General features: G+C 39.3%; 1 protein-coding gene across 2 annotated transcripts in view; it reads left to right on the top strand.

The window, feature by feature from the left end:
- DCUN1D1 (defective in cullin neddylation 1 domain containing 1) overlaps positions 1–20,207 on the top strand; it is a 38,735-nt gene that overhangs the window by 6,102 nt on the left and 12,426 nt on the right. For both annotated transcript variants that reach the window (XM_008070683.2, XM_021718861.1), the window contains exons 2-4: positions 13,345–13,561; positions 15,239–15,407; positions 17,954–18,084. In XM_008070683.2, coding sequence (XP_008068874.1) covers positions 13,387–13,561; positions 15,239–15,407; positions 17,954–18,084 — 475 coding nt within the window. In that variant the 5' untranslated portion in view covers positions 13,345–13,386. The remainder of the gene's footprint in view (positions 1–13,344; positions 13,562–15,238; positions 15,408–17,953; positions 18,085–20,207) is intronic.

The raw sequence follows: 20,207 nt of genomic DNA, 5'->3' as shown, positions 1-20,207 counted from the left end.
GCGTCCCGTGCGCCTGGGAGGCGAGAGTTGCACGGGCCGGTTGCTGGGGCTTGCATTCGCCTCCCTGCTGGCCACACGGGAGGCGGCCGGGCTGGGGGAGGGGGCGCGGAAGTGCAACCTGTTCTCGTGTCGGGAAATTGGGGAACGCGGACTTGCTACCTTTTGAGCACCGGCTTTATTTGCTCGGGGGTGGGAGGAGTAATGGCCTTATTAGAGCACTTAGGAACCACTTGCGATTTTTAAAAAACAGTTTGTCAAGTTTCTCCCCTTTGGGGGGGGGGCTGGGGGGTGGGAGTCCTCCAGGCTCGATTGAAGACCCTTGCGGTCAAGTTGTTGACTTTGGAAATTGAGTACCTGGCCCTGTTGGACGCTCTTTGTGTTTCAAGAAACGATGTTTGGCATGACACAGTCTGAGCATGAGTTGAATTCCATGCAGGTTACTGTATGAATAGCAAAAATGATATTGTTGTCCTTTCCCTCACGGGGAACATAAAGGCCTCTTTGAGGAGGGTGTGTGCGCGTGCCTGTTAAGGGAATGCGCCAGTGTCTTTGTTTTTAGTTGGTCTTATTTGGCTGAATGACACTTATCTAGTCCCAGCCTCCAACTTGACAGTGTTTTGGTGTCCTGTATGGCTCTGTGGTTTAGTCTGCCGCATCTTCAAGGTTTCTGTCCTGTGGCAAGTTCCACAGGAATTCACTATTTGAACCCGTAAGAAAACTTTCCTATGAAGTCCAGGTTAATGTCTGGACTGGGATTACAGTGTTCGGAGATCCACTACCGGTTGGGCTAAACAGTTTCTAACTTCTTAAGTATTTGGACGGTCATGGACATTACTGCTAAAGTTTCCAGACTCTGCGTTTGCATGAGTATAGTAAGCTTGCGGTAATGACATGCCGTTCTCTGGTAAGCACTCAGCAAGAGCACTGAAATGTGTGCTGTTCAGATAGTCTCCAGATCGGCATGGCATCATCCCCTAGAATTGAGGAACCTGATAAGGCTCATTACCAGTTCAGGAATTCAGGATTCAAGCGGTTCACAGCAAAGTTCGTTTGGGTTGGGGCTTGTACGCTTCTGTCCTTTTAGTTAGTATTAAATTAGCTAGTTTTGGAATTTAGCCATAACTCATGTCTTTATACCCGTAGGGACAAGATATCATTAATTTAAAACACTTTCTGTGACTGAACTCAGTTCTTGTCATAAGAATTGTCTTGATATGATCTTGTTAATTTAGAAACTCACCATGGGCCCTAATAGAAGTTAGGCGGTGATAGGAAGTTGTTTCATTATGAACTTGTGATTATTTCTTGATACAGTTTTTGGGCTAATGTTAATTTTTGGTGTGTGTAGCTGTAGTCCATTGCTAGAGCAGCACGTGTTATTGTCAATTCTGGGGCAAACAAGTGATTGAATATATGAAATATTTTGAATCAGTAAAAAAAGTTCCTGCTAACCCACCCTGCACACACACAAAGACCAAAAATTACTCCCAAACTAGACAATATTCTGTTACTTTTGAAAATCTTTTAAACAAGTATTCAAGACTTCTGTGTTGTTATCTTAATTTGTAAGATGACAGGATTGGATTTGATGATTTCTAAAGTTTCATCCAGCCTAGAAATTGTATGATTTTAATGACTTTTATTAAATGCGTGAGAAGTGTGCAGACTGTAACCTGACTAGGTTTTTATAGACTCGTTGAATTATAGAATTTTTAGGCCTGAAATGACCTTAGAGATCATCTTATTTACTCCCCATTTTTACAGAAGAGGAAATTGAGGATCAAGGAGGTTTTGAGGTTCAAGTTTGTAAGATTAATGGTTGCAGAACTGAAACTCTTTTCTCCTGGCCTACCATTTCACCAGTATGTGTAGCGCATATACATATTTGAACTCACATGAAATCTAGAGAAATGGCTAAAATTACATTTGAAATTATATTACTCACTTAAACCGAGGAAACCCCAAGTGCTATTAATGAATACATTAAGTAAAAAAATTCAAATTACTGAATGATTAATAATGTTAAGCCTATGTTTTTAATGACGTTTTAAAAAGTGTGTAAGCTTTAAAATGTAAGATTGTCTTTTCAGCAAATACCAGAATTTGTAAGTCCAAATGACTGTAGGCCAGTTCAAGGTTGTCTCTTTAGAACTTGTACATTCTTTTGCATGTCCACAAGTAAATTAAAGGTGGGCCTCAGTTTCTGCGACTGTTTAGTAAATGTCTGCTGTGTGCCAGACACTGTTCTAGGCACTGGGGTGATACGTGTATCATGGAGCAAGCATCCCCTGCTCTGACCAGGGTTACATTTTAGTAGGGAGACACAAATAATAAACATAGTATATGATATTCTTTCCTGTTGTGTTAGAAGGCGTTAAGTGTCATAGGAAAAAAGCATTGTTAGGGAAGGGATTGGGAGTGCCGGGGCATGGTGAAAGTGGGGTTTCAAAATGGTGTCTGATCAGTGAGGTCATTTTGAACAGTAGGTGAGGGAATAGGCCATGCAGAAATGTGGTGGAGAGAAATCCTGAGGAACAATGAGACCAGTGTGACTGAAGAAGTGTGTGTGTGTGTGTGTGTGTGTGTGTGTGTGTGTGTGTGTGTGTGTGTGTAGAGGGGGTTTTTGAAATAGATGAAGTCTAAGTAGTGAGGATGGGCATGGGTAGGCACTGAAAGGATATTGAGTTTTTTATCCCAAGAGAAATAGAAAGCCACTGAAGGATTCTCAGTAGTATGATATACCTTGTTTCTTCTGCCCCATAGTGTTCTATTACAATATTACAGATCATAATAATAACTGTTATTTTGATGGAGATGGTCTCACTATGTTGACCAGGCTGGTCTCGAACTCCTGGGCTCAGCCTCCCAAAGTTCTGGGATTATAGGCATGAGCTACTATGCCTGGCTGGCTTAAAAGCAGTTTTTTTTTTTTTTGAGTTGGAGTCTCACTCTGTCGCCCAGACTGGAGTGCAGTGGCTGCTCCCGGCCACGGCACCCTCGACCTACTGGGCTCCGGCGATCCTTCCACCTCAGCCTTCCAAGTAGCTGGAACTACAGGCGCGCTACCACGCCTGGCTGATTTTTTTTTATTATTATAGAGATGAGGTTTCGCCAAGTTGTCCAGGCGGGTCTCGAACTTGCAGGCTCAGGCAATCCAATCACCTCAGCCTCCCAAAGCGCTGGGATTACAGGCTGAGCCACCCAGCCCAGTTTAAAAGCAGTTTTTAAAGACAAGATCCTTGTTATAGTTTTCTTTGCCATGCAGCCTCTGTGTAGAGTTTTGAATTCTGCTTAAGTTGACTGTTTGATGTTCAATAAAAACTAGTTGATCATCAAGTTTATCTCTACACACTAGGGTTAATAAAAACACACCAAAACCTCTGTCATGGATTGTTGAATATATTCTGGTGACTTGTATGTAGTTTAATGACTATATGTAGAAAACTGAGTTTTTGGAGAGAAAGAAAGGAAATTAACATTTATTGAGAACATACTATGTGCTAGTCAGACAGTCATTTAATCTCTGCTCCCAATTGTGAAATAGGCATCATTATTACCTCCTTTAACATATCTGGGAATGACAGCTTAGCAGTTCTAAATGATTTGATGCTAGTATGTGGCAAAGCAGGGATTAGAAGCCTTCTCTCTGGTTCCACACTTTTATCCCCTCCCCCGACTCCCACTTTTCTTTCTTTATTTTTTTTTTAAACCCAGCATGCACCCTTGCTTTGGTGTGGAATTTTTGACTGGTTTTACTCTGTTTTCATATCAAATCAAATGATCTGAAGTAAGCATTAAGTAATTGGAAAATTAAAAATCTTGGCACATATGGTAAAAAAAAGTTGGAAGTAAAATTAACTCAGTGTTGTTGTGTTTTTTTTTTTCAGTTTTAAAAGTTCATTTGAGTCAAGTGGCTGTGTTGATTATAGTCTCATAGATTGAGCCAAACAAGGAAAATCTGGGAGAAAGCTACCTGTAAATTTCGGTATGGTGTTCAGGTTGTGGTTGTATTTGCCATGACATATGACGAAGATAAATAATTCCAAATGGGATTCAGCTGCTTTGTGGACAGAAAGAAGTTCTTGACTATCTAGTTTACCTAGCTGCTTTAGTTGTATACCCACCACCTAAGAAAAACCAGAAACAAACCTTGGGGTTAGAAAAAGAAAAGGAAAACAGAAGGAAAAAAAAGTCATTAGAAGAGTCTTCCATCTCTTTGTTGAATATGTTAGTACCTAATCACTAAGAGTGATCAGCCTGCTTATGTGCATTGTAAAATTTTAGAAGATTTCCTTTTAAATAGTTTTTTTCTAAAAAAAAGTCTATTGAATATCACTTTTGAATCCCTCAACACTGAACACAGAGATAAGTTGCTGAGGTACTTGGCCATTTCACGTGTTGTAGTAGGTTATTTTTAATAAACATTTAGAATGCCTATTATTCATGGGATTCTAATAAATCCTGATTTAGGACTTGAGTAAATACCTAATATTTGAATTAGAAGATTTTATTTTTCAAGGATCATTTATTCTCTTTATGAAACAAATATTGCATGACTTGACTGTTTACCATGATCATAAGTTAGCTATGAAACTTTAAACATCTCCCTTAATTCTTTTTGTGGAGTTCTGTTTTGTGCCTCAGTAATCTTTTGTGAATTTGAGATTACTTTAAATGTTTACAGAGATTTAATTTAATTAGCTGTTTTTGTTTTTTTTTTGAGTTGGAGTCTCACTCTGTCGCCCAGACTGGAGTGCAGTGGCCGCTCCCGGCCCCCCGCAGCCTCGACCTGCTGGGCTCCAGCGAGCCACCGAGCCCGGCTTAAATTAGCTACTTTGATTTCTTAGAAGTTCAAGCAGTAAGTTGGAATATGAAGGCTAACAGTATTTTAAGAAAGTTATTTCTATCCTGTTATCATAGGTAATTAGGAATTAGCAACAATAATCTTTGAATAGTAAAAACAACCTCTAAACCAAAGTTAAGACATTTATTCCATTTTACAGTGTTATTCATATTTTGAGTAATCTAATTCTGAGGAGTGGCAAGGAGGAAACCCTTTACATTTTCATTTATGAAGTACTTTTTAAAAACCTGTGAGGAAAATGATACAAAAATCTACAAAATCAGTGTGAATCTTAGATATACTTTCCGAATTCTGTTAGGTGGATTGCCATTATGTATTGTGCACAATAATTACATCGTATTTATAGTCTTCCATACTTAGGAGCTCAGTGGTTCCCCCGCTCTTCTGGGTTTCACGGGTCCCTTGGTTTCAGCTACCTGCAATCAACTGCAACCTGGAAATCTTAAATGGAAACTTTCAGAAATAAGCAATGTATTAGTTTTAAATTGCTGTTCTGAGTAGTGTGACGAAATCCTAACTCCCACTCTCCCTGCCCTGGATCGGAATCGTGCCTCAGTCACGTTATCCACACTGCGTGCTCTGCCCGCCCGTCAGTCACTTGGTAGCTGTCTCAGTTACTGGATCGAAAACATTGGATGTAAAGGGCTTGGTGCTATCTGCAGTTTTGGGCATCCACCAAGGATCTTGGCATGGATGCCTCCTACGATAAGGGGAACGACTGTGCAGCACCTTTTAAAGAAGAGTTAATTTCAAGTGTTGCTAAAAGTGCAGGACCTTTAAGAATGTATAACAAGTAATTGCTATCCATAAATAATTATTCTAAGCTGCAGATTATAAAATTATACATGAGAATTTTGTTTCTTTTGCTTAATATGTGAAATTGTACATATTTCCTTATATTTTCTGGCCATAACCCGCCCCTTTGTTTGTATGTGTTGTTTCTGGGTTTTAAGCCTTCTCGTGGGAAAAAGAAGCCCCGGCTGACTTGCAGGGCCCCATGATTTTTCTACCTCTGTACACTTAAAGCTCTGTAAAAATTTTTTTTTTTTTTTTTTTTTGAGTTGGAGTCTCACTCTGTCGCCCAGACTAGAGTGCAGTGGCCGCTTCCGGCCACCGCAACCTCGACCTGCTGGGCTCCGGCGATCCTTCCGCCTCAGCCTTCCAAGTAGCCGGAATTACAGGGATGCGCTACCACGCCCGGCTGATTTTTTGAATTTATTGTAGAGATGAGGTCTCGCTGCCCAGGCAGGTCTTGAACCCGCGGGCTCAGGCAATCCACTCACCTCAGCCTCCCAAAGGCGCGGGATTATAGGCTGAGCCACTGAGTCCGGCTGCTCTGTAAAAATTGTAGCCGTCTGTTTTTGAAATAGACTGTGACAGGACAACAAACATACTTTTTTTCCTGCTGGATTGTCTTAAAAATAACCTGTCTCCTCCCCCCCCAAAAAAAAACCCTAAAGAGAAGTTCCATCCCTAAACTACCCTTTTACTTGGGTTGTGAGGGAGTGCTCAGTGGAGAAATTTTAGTTAGAATGCAAATTGTTTGCATTTGAAAGGGGAAAGGTCAATTAACTACTTAACTTTTTCATAAAAATAGGTGACAAAATACTGCTCACAGTTCTTCTCACCCCAACACTCTAGTCAGTTTTGCCTTTTTTTTTTTTTTTTTGAGTTGGAGTCTCATTGTCGCCTAGACTGGAGTGCAGTGACCGCTCCCGGCCACCGCAGCCTAGACCTGCTGGGCCCCGGCGATCCTTCCGCCTCAGCCTTCCAAGTAGCTGGAACTACAGGCGCGCGCTACCACGCCCGGCTAATTTTTTGATTTATTGTAGAGTTGAGGTCTCGCCAAGTTGCCCAGGCGGGTCTCGAACCCATAGGCTCAGGCAGTTCACTCACCTCAGCCTCCCAAGGCGCGGGATTACAGGCCGAGCCACCCAGCCCAGCAGTTTTGCCTTTTTGTTTTCTTGAATACAATGTGTAATGAATGGGAAGACTGCATACTTTGAAGCCGGGTAGTAGGGTTTCCTTCCTGGCTCTACTTACTTTTTGGGTAAGTAGCTGGTGTTTGAGCCTTGGATTCCTTATTGGTAAAATGGATTCAATGATATCACCTTGCAGGATTGTTAATAATTAAATACCTAGTGCAGTGCCTGGCGTATAGTAGTAGCTCAAATAAATGTTAGCTGCTAGTTTTCTGATCATGGCTTTATTCTTTCTTACTTTACCATTTAAATAAATTTACTTTTTCTCTGACTTAGTCTTCCTTCCTTTATGGACTTCTGAGGAGTCCTTAGCATGTGCTAGTTACAGTTCTAAGAGTTTAACTTTGGTTGATTCATGTAACCTTAACACCCTGTGTACAGATGAAGAAATTGAAACTCAGATAAATTAAGTAATTTTCCCAAAGTTACACCGCAATTAAGAGGTTCAGGTGGGATTAAAATCCTGCTGGTCTGACTTAAAATCTACACTCTTAACTAATCATAATGCTTCTCTGTGCAGCTAGAAGGAAAGAGATAGGAGGAGAGCTACTCCTACCTAGATGCCTCTCCTGACCCTACTGCAATAGAACTTTGCCCATAGGAGTAGGTAGTCTTATTAGCTGCACTGATTTTTTTCTGCACTTTTGACTTCTGACCTATAATTTATGAGAAGATCTTTAGTGGATGAGTTGTTTTGGACATGGGTAACATTTGGCTGTATCTGCTGGATACTATCATATGTGGAAAGTGTGATTTTCTAAGCTAAAAGTAGCTCTTCTAAATTTCAAATGAAATTAAACTGTTAATATGGTCATCACATGATGGTTAAAATACAGAACTTTTAGTGAGAATTAAGGATGATGATTAAAGTGTTTCGATTTTTAAAACATTGGCTTTTGATAGCTAGATTTATCAGATTCCCAGGTCGTTAGAATTTAGAAAATTAATTTCTTAAAAAATATAGAGGCCTGACTGGGAGCAGTGGCTTACATCTAATCCCAGCACTTTGGGAGGCCGAGGCAGGAGGATCACTTGAGTCCAGGAGTTCAGACTAGCCTAAGTAACGTAGTGAGACCTCATCTCTACCCCCAAAATCAAATAATTGACTGGGTGTGGTGGTGCATGCCCGAAGTCCCAGCTACTCAGGAGGCTGAGGTGAGAGGATTGCCTGAGCCCAGGTCGAGACTGTGGTGAGCTGTTATCGTGCCATTGCACTGCAGCTTGAGTGACAGAATGAGACCCTGACTCACAACATATATAAATATATGTGTATGCATGTACTGTGAAAGAAAGCGAGAAAAACAGTCCTATGTGTCTATTTGTTTCTAGAGTTCAGCCTGAAGTTGAAACGTAAGGGTGAGAAAGTTAAAATTCAGGATGTTAGAAATAATAAAATGGATCTTAACTCATTTGTGACTGCTGACTTGAATTGACGTCGTTTCAAATTCTGTTCCTGGTTGCCACTGAGGTGAATTTACCTTATTGTAGAAGACTGTCTTTTCGGGTTTATAATCTGAATAAGAATACTTAGTACGGAGAGCTAGTCAGAGTGGTATCTGAGGCAAATACTGAATATGTCTGCAACTTTCAGCTGTACTGTGAAAAAGATAACAATTTGGAAATGACGTTTCACTTGTGCTTGATGACAGAAGTTTATGGCAACCAGCTTCAGAATTTTTATTTTCTTTTAATTTTCACCCATTCTCAGTATGAAGGAAGTGAAAATTTTGCCAGTCATGACTGTGTTAATTTTTTGCCTTTAAAAATATCACTCATTGGATTTTTTTTTTTTTTTTTGAGTTCGGGTCTCACTCCCTTGTGCAGGCCAGAGTGTGGTGACAGGATCACAGCTCACATTCTCGATCTTCTGGGCTCAGGTGATCCTTTCACCTCTGTCTCCTGAGTAGCTGGATTACAGATGTGCACCACCACTCCTGGTTAAAATGTTTATTTTTTGTAGAGATGAGGGCTCACTATGTTGCTTAGGCTGGTCTCGAACTCCTTGGCTCGGGTGATCCTTCTGTCTTGGCCTCCCAAAGTGCTGGGATTAAAGGTGTGAGCCACCATGCCTGGCCAAAGTTATCTTTATTTTGTAGTTGTTAGGGCTTAGTTGACTAGAAATTCATTTTCCATGTTCATTATTTTTTCTCTGGAAAATACAGTAGAAAGACTTTCTTAACTTTATTATTATTGTTGTTATTATTTTTGCTGCAGAGCCTTTCTGAGCTCCCATTCCTAAACTCACAATGGACTGTGTAGGTTCAATGGTAACTATATATCCCAAGTATTTGTCTGATTTTTTTTTTCCAGATACACCCTTCCTTCTTTCCTTCCATCCATCCATCCATATCTATTTATTTATTGAGTCAGAGTCTCACTCTGTTGCCCAGGCTAGAGTACTGTGGCATGCTCACAGTCACCTCAGCTTCGACCTGCTGGGCTCAGGCGATCCTTCCGCCTCAGTCTTCCAAGTACTGGAACTACAGGTGCGTGCCACCATAACTGGCTCATTTTTTAATTTATTATAGAGACAAGGCCTTCCAAAGTGCTGGAATTACAGGCATGAACCACCTCGCCTGGCTACATTTACTTTAAATGTGATTCTTAAATGCCTCAAGTGGAAAAAAATGTGAACATGTGCCTTTATATAAGTATAAAACAATGCATCTTGATAACCTGGCCATTTTCTGTTTTGGAAACATGAGCAAATAAGTGCATTTTACTGTTCTGATTATAATAGTATTTCTAACTTGAGTAATCATTGATACAGTTGTAATTAGCTTTCTATTAAAAAAAAAGCCTTTCTCCTCCCCGCCTTTTTGTGCCATAAAATAATCAAGAGATGTTCTGTTTTATGCATTTTACATACCACTGTTGAACTGGAAAATTTGATGACACTTATATATAGATAGTTCTAACAGTTGAGTATTTAAGATTGTATAGCCTCATTTTATTTAATGACCACTCTAGTTTATTCCTTTTGAATAAGCATCGAAGTAAGTGGCGTATATTACATTTGCGTGCTGAATCATTGTAGCTGTTGCATGTTTTTGCTGTTGGGGAGATCCCCACTGGGTTTATAGTAAAAATAGAGAAAACATTTCATCTGCTTTTTCTTTTGCCTCAGTTTTCTATCCACCCTCTCATGCCCCATAAAATAATTCTTCTCTAGTTAGTCACCCCTTTTCTCTTCCTTAAGTTGATAAAAATTTAAACCTTTGATGCCGTACTCTCAAAATCAGAACGCTGCCTGGTGTACTCACGTGGTCTGAGAAAGGGGGGTGGGAGTGTTACTCCTTAATTGGGCAGGTATATATATATATCATCTACTCCAGTTTTTCTCTAGAACAGCCTTCAAGATTGCAGAATTCGATGTACTCTCCCCCGTAGGGAAACAAATGTTAGGATTTAGTCTAGTCATGGAGAGCTAACAGAGAAATGGTAAGAGTGCATGATAAGTACAAAAAATGGAGAGTACTTACCAGACTTTGCAGGAATGGGGTTGCCAGTATCCACTTGGCGCAGCAGAAGTTCATACTGTCAGTTCTCTGCCTGGTATCACTCATTAGCTTACGGTGTCAAAAATGGTAGCTGCAGTTCTTTTTCTTGAAATATATTGGTATTGGCTGGGCATGGTGGCTCACACCTGTAATCCCAGCACTTTGGGAGGTGGTGGCAAGAGGATTGCCTGAGCCCAGGAGTTCAAGACCAGCCTGGGCAACTTGGCAGACTTCATCTCTATAACAAATGAAAAAATTATCTGGGTGTGGTAGTGTGCGCCTGTAGTTCCAGCTACTCCAAAGGCTAAGGCAGAAGGATCTCCTGAACTTAGCAGGTCAAGGCTGTGGTGGCCATGAGTATGCCTCTGTGCTCCAACTCAAAAAAAACCCAACAAAACTTAGCTGGAGACCAGGTGCAGTGGCTCATGCCTGTAATCTTAGCACTTTGGGAGGCAGAGGCGAGAGGATTACCTGAGTCCAGGGGTTCCAGAACAGCCTGGGCAACTTGTCAAGACCTCTTCTCTACAATAAATAAAAAAATTAGCCAGGCGTGGTAGCGTTCACCTGTGATTCTAGCTACTTGGAGGGCTGAGGTGGAAGGATTGCCTGAGCCCAGCAAGTCGAGGCTGTGGTGGGCATGAGTATGCCACTGCGTTCCAGCCTGGGCGACAGAGTGAGACTCCTACCCAGGAAAAAAAAAAAAAAAAAAAAAAATATATATATATATATATATATATATATATATATCCCTGTATACTGGAACTTTATTCTTAAGCCAGTTAAAGTAGTTTACATTTAAGTATATATTATTACATGTAAATATTTATCATTTCTATGTGACATGGAATTAAATAGTTCATATATAACTTTATTACTTTGGGTAAGACAATCTTTTTGTTTCCCCAGTTTTCTATTATGTTGCTTTCTGAAATCATTAGTAGAATGAACAGCTCTTTTTGGCTTGCAGAAGTGACTTAATCTGTGTTTTTTCCTTCCTCTCTTCAACAAAGGTGATTAAGACTGCAGGGTACAGAGCACTGGGTAAACTACTGTATGATAAAACCCCAAATAAGCCTGATTATTTTGCCACCTCCAGTTTTTAGGAGAATGGGAAAAAAAGTCATGCCAAAAGTTGTATTCAGATTTAATTAAAAGGTATCTTCCAGGATGTAGCCTGTGGTTGGTATACTTTCTTCAACATTGTACAGTGGTCACTGATGATCGCAGTGATGCTCTGGTGCTTCCTTGTTCTTTAAAGGAGGATTAAAGCATATGTTGGTATGCTGTATTATTCAAGGGGAGAGGTATACTAAGTTTTAATGACAAAAGTTGAAACCAGAATGGTTTCCTTGTTAACTCGCAGTTAAACAGAAAATTAAATTAGAATAGTTACCTTCCTTGGCATCTGATTTCACCTCGAATTTGTTGTCATTGAATAATAAATCCCAAGGAGGAGATAGTTTTCAAAAGGGAAGAATCCTAGACATTCAAGAGATATGTTGTATAATGGGATCCAACTTATCTGGTGTCCAGGCATGTTAGAATTATTAGAGCGGTAGCAGTTAGTGAATTTATAATTTCTCGATTTTAATGGGGGAGAGAGGTTGAGATTTTAATCTGTAATCCTAAATAATAACATATTTGCAGAAAGAGAAGAGCATGGCTGACAGATCAGATTCCAGAGCATGAACATTTTTCATATTGCAAGAGATAGGGTAGGTTTTCCTATTTGATTTTGCATAGTCTCATTTTTACTCTCTGATAGGCTGAAATGTATCATTGGTTGTCTCTTTCTTGAAACTCTCAAAAGCTTTATAAACGTGTACAACAAGCAGTGTGGTTTATGAAAAGATTACCAAGACTCAGATTTGTGAGCTGCCTGATTTTTGAACAAATGCCTTAACCTTCTGAGTCTGGGTCTATTTTCATCAGTCCATTCAGGGAATGGAGGTTTGTGATCTTTTGGTTTGGGCCGGATCTGAGACTTGGGGTTTCTCAGATATATTGCTTAAACCACAGAGTACTTATCTATTAATGTATGCCCTGCTCAAGTCCTTTCCCCTTCATTTACAATAGCATAAGGATGAAAGGATCCAAGTAATTTGCCGAAAGATGGTATTGGGGCTTGGAAGGAGAAAGAGTCACTGTAGGGAGGCCAGCTTGGGCGGGCGGGAGAACACGATCCTTGATACCAGAGAGAGTGGAAGGCCTCACTTCCTTGCCCTGTACTGCTTTGTGATCGGGTTAGATGAGCAGTGCACCCTTGATGCCATTGGGCAAGTGAGAAGAGAAAGCTAGGGCCCTTGCTAGGCATGGGCTGAGGGAAGGAGGAGATTTCTTTAGGAGAAAAAGAAGGGAAGACTCCCGTTAAAAGTTACCTCAGTAGGAAGGGTGCGTCTTCCAATTTGAGTGAAAATATGAGGACACTATTGATCATTATCTTACATCCGAACACAATCAGGAGAAATGTAGAATACTCGTACTCTGTTGTTCTCCTGTTTGGGAAAAACAGCAAGGAAACAAGGCAGGTGGTGTTGGGAGACTGGCACCCTGCATTCTTCATCTAGTGGGTATTAGATCTGTGTTAATCTCACCATTCCCCAAGGTCATTTGCTGACTGGTTAGATAATGCCACCTTCTCCCCCGCGACTCCTTTGAATCCTCTTGGAGCTTTGTGCTTTGTTGAGGTCTCAGGAGCAGCTGCGTTTCCCTTCTGGATCCAGAGCCTTTATGCAGGGTCCACTTGCGAAATGCAGGTGATTGAACTTCCTTTGCCTCTGACTGAGTTTCTTTCCCAAAACGATACCAAATTGTGTATTTCAGATTTTTTTTAAAGTTTGTCTTTCTCATTAATAATAGATCAAAAAGTCTTCAACTAAAATGTTGAAATGTTTTATGGGGGAAAAAGTATTACCAAGAACGTTTAGTCAGTCATATAGAAATACTTAGTCTTATGTGATTTTACAAAGAGTTTCAGTTTATTTTCTGGTTTCAATAGAACAAGTTGAAATCATCGCAGAAGGATAAAGTTCGTCAGTTTATGATCTTCACACAATCTAGTGAAAAAACAGCAGTAAGTTGTCTGTCTCAAAATGACTGGAAGTTAGATGTTGCAACAGATAATTTTTTCCAAAATCCTGAACTTTATATACGAGAGAGTGTAAAAGGATCATTGGACAGGAAGAAGTTAGAACAACTATACAATAGATACAAAGGTGAGTGCTTGTGCCTTTAAATATTTTGAACCAGATTTTCCAAAATTACAGGCTTGTGAGAAATCAATGACTGTATAGAACATAAATTGGATGGGTGTGTCTAGTGGAGCTCTCTAGATCTTGGGATTATTTAAATAGATTTGGGGAGAAATTATTTTCCTCCTTTTCACTAAATTTTCTTGACCTCTTTTTCTTCTCTTGTTTTTTTCTCCCTTTTTATAAAACTCAGCTGAACCAGATTTTAAGAGAACCTGCATAATACATTTTTAAGGAATTGTATAGTAATCATGCTTTAAAAAAGTTAAACAGTACATAATAGGTGAATAAAGAAAAGGTAAATAGATGGTATATCTTTTCCTAATTGATTTTCCTGAATAACCAGTATTTAATAGCCTGGTGTAGACCCTTCCATGTTTTTATGTTTATGCAGAAATGTATATACAGAGTTTCTTTCAACATTTTTCTGAAAATGGGATTGTATTTTATGTATAACATGCTGCAGAATCAAAAGCTGTACATGCTTTTTATTGCTAAAGATGTTGCCAGATTACTTTTAGAAAGGTGTTAGCAAATCATATTTGAGAACAGTGTATGCTTGCCTCTTTCTCCTTTTATTTGTCATAATTTAAAATTTTTGCCATTCTGATAAGTAAATATTGATTTTTTTCTTTAATTTAAATAACAGATGCTTACATTGTTGAGATTAAGATTGAATAGTTTATAGTTTTTCTGGTACTGTTAAGAAGTGATTGTCAGGCATGGTGGCTCAAGCATGTAAGGATTTCCTGAGCTCCGGGGCTCGAGACCAGCCTGGGCAACTTGGCAAGACCTCATCTCTACAATAAATCAAAAAATTAGCTAGATGTGGTAGTGTGTGCCTGTAGTTTCAGCTACTTGGAAGGCTGAGGCAGAAGGATCGCCTGAGTTCAGCAGGTTGAGGCTGTGGGTGATCGTGAGTGTACCACTGCACTCCAACCTGGGCGACAGAGTGAGACTCTGACTCAAAAAAAAGAAAAACCAGAAGTGGTTGCTTGTGGTAAAATAAACTTTAAGGGGAAAAAAAAAAGAAATACAGTCCATATATAATACTATTAATTTAAGCAAAATACTTAAACAAAATATTAGAATCCCTTGTCCCTATATAGGGAAGTCTGAATTTCTGAATGTGTCTAAGTATGGGACATTATTCACAAATAAATGAGTCTTTTAAAAAAATGATGTACTCATCTGCCTATAACCCTCCTATCCACTCTTTTTTTTTTTTTGAGTTGGACTCTCACTCCGGCGATCCTTCCGCCTCAGCCTTCCGAGTAGCCGGAATTACAGGCATGCGCTACCACGCCCGGCTGATTTTTTGATTTGTTATAGAGATGAGGTCTCGCTGCCCAGGCGGGTCTCGAACCCGCGGGCTCAGGCAATCCACTCACCTCAGCCTCCCAAAGGCGCGGGATTACAGGCTGAGCCACCGAGCCCGGCTATCCACTCTTAAGAAAGATGTTTAGAGGGAAAAGTGTCTTTAAATATTACATGGGAAAAATATCTGTTAGAGTAACAGTGTTTCCTGCCTTTGGCATATTGAGATCTTTTTCTTTAAGTGAACATAAAGTGTTACCTTTTTAGTTTCGGGAATGTAGCATAATTAAGTATGACGCTAATACTGTGTTGTTATTTTTAAAGATCCTCAAGATGAAAATAAAATTGGAATAGATGGCATACAACAATTCTGTGATGACCTGGCACTCGATCCAGCCAGCATCAGTGTGTTGATCATTGCATGGAAGTTCAGAGCAGCAACACAGTGTGAGTTCTCCAAACAGGAGTTCATGGACGGCATGACAGAATTAGGGTGAGTATACAGTTACAGTAGGAAACATGACTATGAGAATTACTGTCAAACAGAATTATGTCATAAATTTTAAAATGTAAATTTAAAGATTTACTAACACAGTGTTATAAAAAGATGGGCTAACTTGCCAGACGTGGTGGCTCACACCTGTAATCCCAGCACTCTGGGAGGCCAAGACGGGAGGATTACTTGAGCCCAGGAGTTCCAGACCAGCCCAGACAAAAAGCAAGACCTCATCTCTTTAAAAAAAAATTTTTTTAAAGTCAGCCGGGGGTGATGGAACACACCTGTAGTCCCAGCTACTCCAGAGGCTGAGGCTAGAGAATTGCCTGAGCCTAGGAAGTTGAGGTTATGGTGTGCCATGATCTATGCCACTGCACTCCAGCCTGGACGACAGAGTGAGACCCCCCTAACTCAAAAAATTAAAAAATATAAAAAATTAGAAATGGGCTAACTTGTTAGTTTCCATGTTGTACGGTTTTCTGGGTTTGTCCAGTGATCTGTATAGTTACTAGAGCCTGTTCTATTTGCATATACTTTATCATTTACTTCTAAGGGAGGTTTGTTCACGTGTATTAAAACTATTATGCATTAATATTTAATATGGAAAAGTAAAATAACTAATTTAAGTTTATAATTTATTTTCTTTTTTGAGTGTAATTTATTTTCTAATGTGAGGCTATGAGCTCTGAATTAATAAAATCCTAGAATTTAAAATCTGAAAGCTGCCTTAGAAGTTACTGTGTGTTTCACTTAACACCTTGACAACTGATTATCCAGTGTCTTTGGTTAAAAGTCATGTGTAGAGGTTTTACCTTAGGCTTCTCTAGTTGTTTAAATGTAATGAGACATTAGAAATACTCAGTCTGTTGTTAGGTAACAATCTATTCTTTATGTTTTTAGTGGGCCATTGTTGAATAATATTAGCATTTATTGAACATTATTTTATGTCAACTGTGCTAAGTATTTCAAACAGCAACTTTGTGAGAGAAGTAGTGTTTGTGTCCCCATTATAGAGATGAGGAAACTAAGGTACAGAGACATTATGGCATTAGGCAGATAAATTATGGAATTAGTCAGGATTTCAAGACAGACATTTAGATTCTTAAGCCTAGGATGTTGCAGTCAGCCAGGGTCCAGCCAAGACACAAAACCACATCAGTAATTTGGACAGGGAAAATTTAAAGAATTGCTTTGCTCTGTTAAAAGGGGTAAAAGAAAACTCCAGGGCATAACAGAGTTAGCAGTTGCAGGAAGCTGCTACCACCCCTGGGACTTAGGGATGTGAACAAACAAGGAAGAAAGTTAGAAACTTAGGAGATTCCCATAAAGCTGAGATTCAGACCTTGGGGTGGAGGGTAGTGCTTCCACTCTAGTGGAGAAAAAATTGACCAGAGACCACTTGCTGCAGGGTTGTGAGATTGCCACCACTAGTGGACACTGGTGAGACCTCCCCATATGTTAAAAACCCTTGCCTTCTGCAGAAAACACACTGGGGTAAGAAAAGTTTCTCCTTCCTCTTCCGGCCTTTCATTGCCCTCTCTCAGTGGAGCATAACATTGAGCCAACTGGCAGGAGAAAGTCAACGATTTGTAGACCAGTATCACAAAGTAGGGCAAAAAAGGGTGGGCTTAAAGCTGAGAGGCAATACATTAACTGTCCTGGACACTCAGGCAAAGCCCCATCCTGAATTTGTTGGAATTTTCTGTGCAAGGACAAGTTTTCTTAGAACTTAAGGAAGCAATTTTTTACTTTTTCATTTGAAACTGAATTACGTAAGATATAGTGAGCTTCTCAGTCACAATTTTAATTTATAAACTAATTATATGGAAGTTATTACAAACAATGTAGAAGGAAAATAAAAGCAAAAATGATTAGAAGAAGAAAAAAGTGGATTGGCATGTTTGTGGAATCTATAAGAAATTGAATATTTCTACCTTAAGGCTATCAGGAAATTAAGGCTTTGTACTTGAACCTTTGTAACTCTCTGAAAGTTGAATGTTTTGCACACACAGAAAAAGCTTAATATTTATTTATGATAATTCTGTTGAAGGTGGTAGTAGCTTCAGCCAGTGTTGTACTTTGATTATAACAAGAAGCAAGATCTCAAGAGGAATGCTTCCTCGTCTAAGCAAGACACCATACTTTCAGTAATTTCAAAGCTAGACATGTGATTAATTTCTATGTCAGCAGTGTGTAATACAGTTTAAACTGGTGCTTGTTATGCTGATTACTGTGTGTTCTTATCTGTTCATCGAAGCTAATTTCTACTAGTTGACATGTTGATAGTCCAGTAAATTATGTCATTAAAAGTAATAGCCCATTTCTTTAAAAAAATAGTGATTATAGCATTTAATCACTCTAGACATCTTACCCCAGCTGACCTCATACTTGTTTATATTTATGTAATGTAAAAATATATAATTCCAGCTATCTGATTTTTTAAAAAGAAGTTCTAGGAAATAAGCTCTCATAGGATTAAATAAGTTAAGTTCTTAATTTATAGTGAAAAAGTAATGTTTTATAAACTTAATTTTATAATATAGATGTGACAGCATAGAAAAACTAAAGACCCAGATACCCAAGATGGAACAAGAATTGAAAGAACCAGGACGATTTAAGGATTTTTACCAGTTTACTTTTAATTTTGCAAAGAATCCAGGACAAAAAGGATTAGGTAAGAATTTTTTAAAGCTATATTTGGTGTTTCAAATATAATCAAATACATTGACAGTATCACTTTTGTAATAGAAAGTTATGTGTTTTGAGCATAAAATCATCATGAAAATACCAATTATTGAAAAATAATAATGCACTTTTAACCAGAAAATGCCACACACATTGCATAATAGGGTTACCCTCGGTACCATATGTGAAACACTGATTTTTGTTTTATAAAAACTACGATATAGAAAATAAATAGTTGTTAAAATTCCACTGACATTTATTTATGCGCTCATTCATTTTTTTAATTCATTCCTGATCTAGAAGACATTTTAGGATCTTAGGATGTACAGAAGTAGCATTATAAGATTTCTGGGCCAGGCTTGGTGGCTCAGTCTGTAATCCCAGCACTTTGGGAGGCCGAGGCGAGTGGATTGCCTGAACCCATGGGTTCGAGACCCACCCAGGCAACTTGACAAGACCTCGTCTCTACAATAAATCAAAAATTAGCTGGGCGTGGTAGCGCATGCCTGTAGTTCCAGCTACTTGGAAGGCTGAGAGGAAGGATCACTGGAACCCAGTAGGTAGAGGCTGCGCTGGACGGGAACGTGCCACTGCACTCCAGTCTGGGTGACAGTGAGACTCCAACTCAAAAAAAAAAAAAAAGATTTCTGAGTAGTAGCATGCCAGATAAATTTTTTTTTTAATGGTTTATTTACAGTCTATATGAAAGGATGAAAAAGAAAGTGATTGTCATTCATAATCTTATTATCCAGAAATAACTACTGGAACAGTCAATTTATACTAAATGTAATATTCATACATTTGCTTTTGGGATAGTTAGGGGATATGGAAGTACAAGATACTGTGTAATTTACAAATTCCCTTAAAAGTTAGATAGTGCTAGTAGATAATGCAAAATAATAAACATGTATAAGGATTTTAGAGAAAATGAGAAATAGGTAAAAGCAAGAGTGGCTGGGAAATGCTTCTGGGCGAGATGAGATATGAATAAAGGACTTGGTATTGGGCTGGGCACAGGAAGATGGCATTCCAGCGAGGAGGGAGTTAGAAATGGAGTTCTGAAGCCTCAGAAATAAGCTTGGCTGCTTTGTGGAAGAGATAAGTCATTGGTTTAATTTTACTGGGAATGCTCGTCTGGAGATTAAATTGGAGAGACACAATAAGGCTAAATAACCACAGGCTTTTTTTGAAAATGAAGCAAAAAGGTTTAAATTGTAATTTGTGAGAGAGGGAGCCACTGAAGATTTTGATGATAGTGTGTCTGCCGGTGTACTGTTCTTTACTTACACACTCTGTCTTCTAGTCCATTTTGAGTTGCTATAACCGAATACCCAAGCCTGGGTAATTATAAAGAAAAGAAGTTTATGTAGATTGCTCACAGTTCTGAAGGGTAAGAAATTCAAAGACGTGGCCCTGGCTCCTGGTGAGGACTTTTATGCTATATCATAACATGATGGAGATGGTCAGAAGACAAGTGGACATGGGTAAAACGGGAGACCAAACACTAGGAGAAACTTGGATTTATAGCAACACACTCTCGCAGGAACTAATCCTTTCCCTCTGGCAAGAGCTCACTGTTACAAGGATGAGAATGGCACCAAGCCATTCTTGAGGGCGGGACCCCCCCTAGTGATTCAGACACCTTCCCCAGGCCCCACCTACCAACAGTGTCACACTGGGTTGAAATTTCAGCATGAGTTTTGGTGTGGACAAATAAAATAAACTATATCCAAACCATAGCATTGCCTTATTTAATGTTTACCAATTTTACGAGTTTTTCATTCAGTAATTTGCCACCTGTCATGTGCTGGATACACAGTAAAGAGTGCTAGCCGTTTTTTATCCTTAATTTGCAGGTGAGGAATCTGGGGCTCAGGGAGACTGGATAACTTGCCCAATGATGGAAAGTAATTTTTTGTTTGTTTGTTTTTGAAGATTGAGTAGTTGGAAAGGCAAATAGGGGACTTTGTACTAACCCTTCTTTATATTTTAGATTAGAGGGGCAAAAAGTGTTGAGAAATGGATTATATGAATAAGAATTAGACCGGGGAAGTGATTGAAAGCTAGAGAGGAGGCTGGGCACCGTGGCTCAATCCCAGTACTTCAGGAGGC

The sequence above is a fragment of the Carlito syrichta genome, unplaced genomic scaffold (genome assembly GCF_000164805.1).
Source record: "Carlito syrichta isolate Samal-C Ts95f unplaced genomic scaffold, Tarsius_syrichta-2.0.1 Scaffold313936, whole genome shotgun sequence".
Taxonomy (NCBI): domain Eukaryota; kingdom Metazoa; phylum Chordata; class Mammalia; order Primates; family Tarsiidae; genus Carlito; species Carlito syrichta.
Note: the sequence above shows the minus strand (reverse complement) of the source record. Positions and strands in the feature narration are given on the sequence as shown.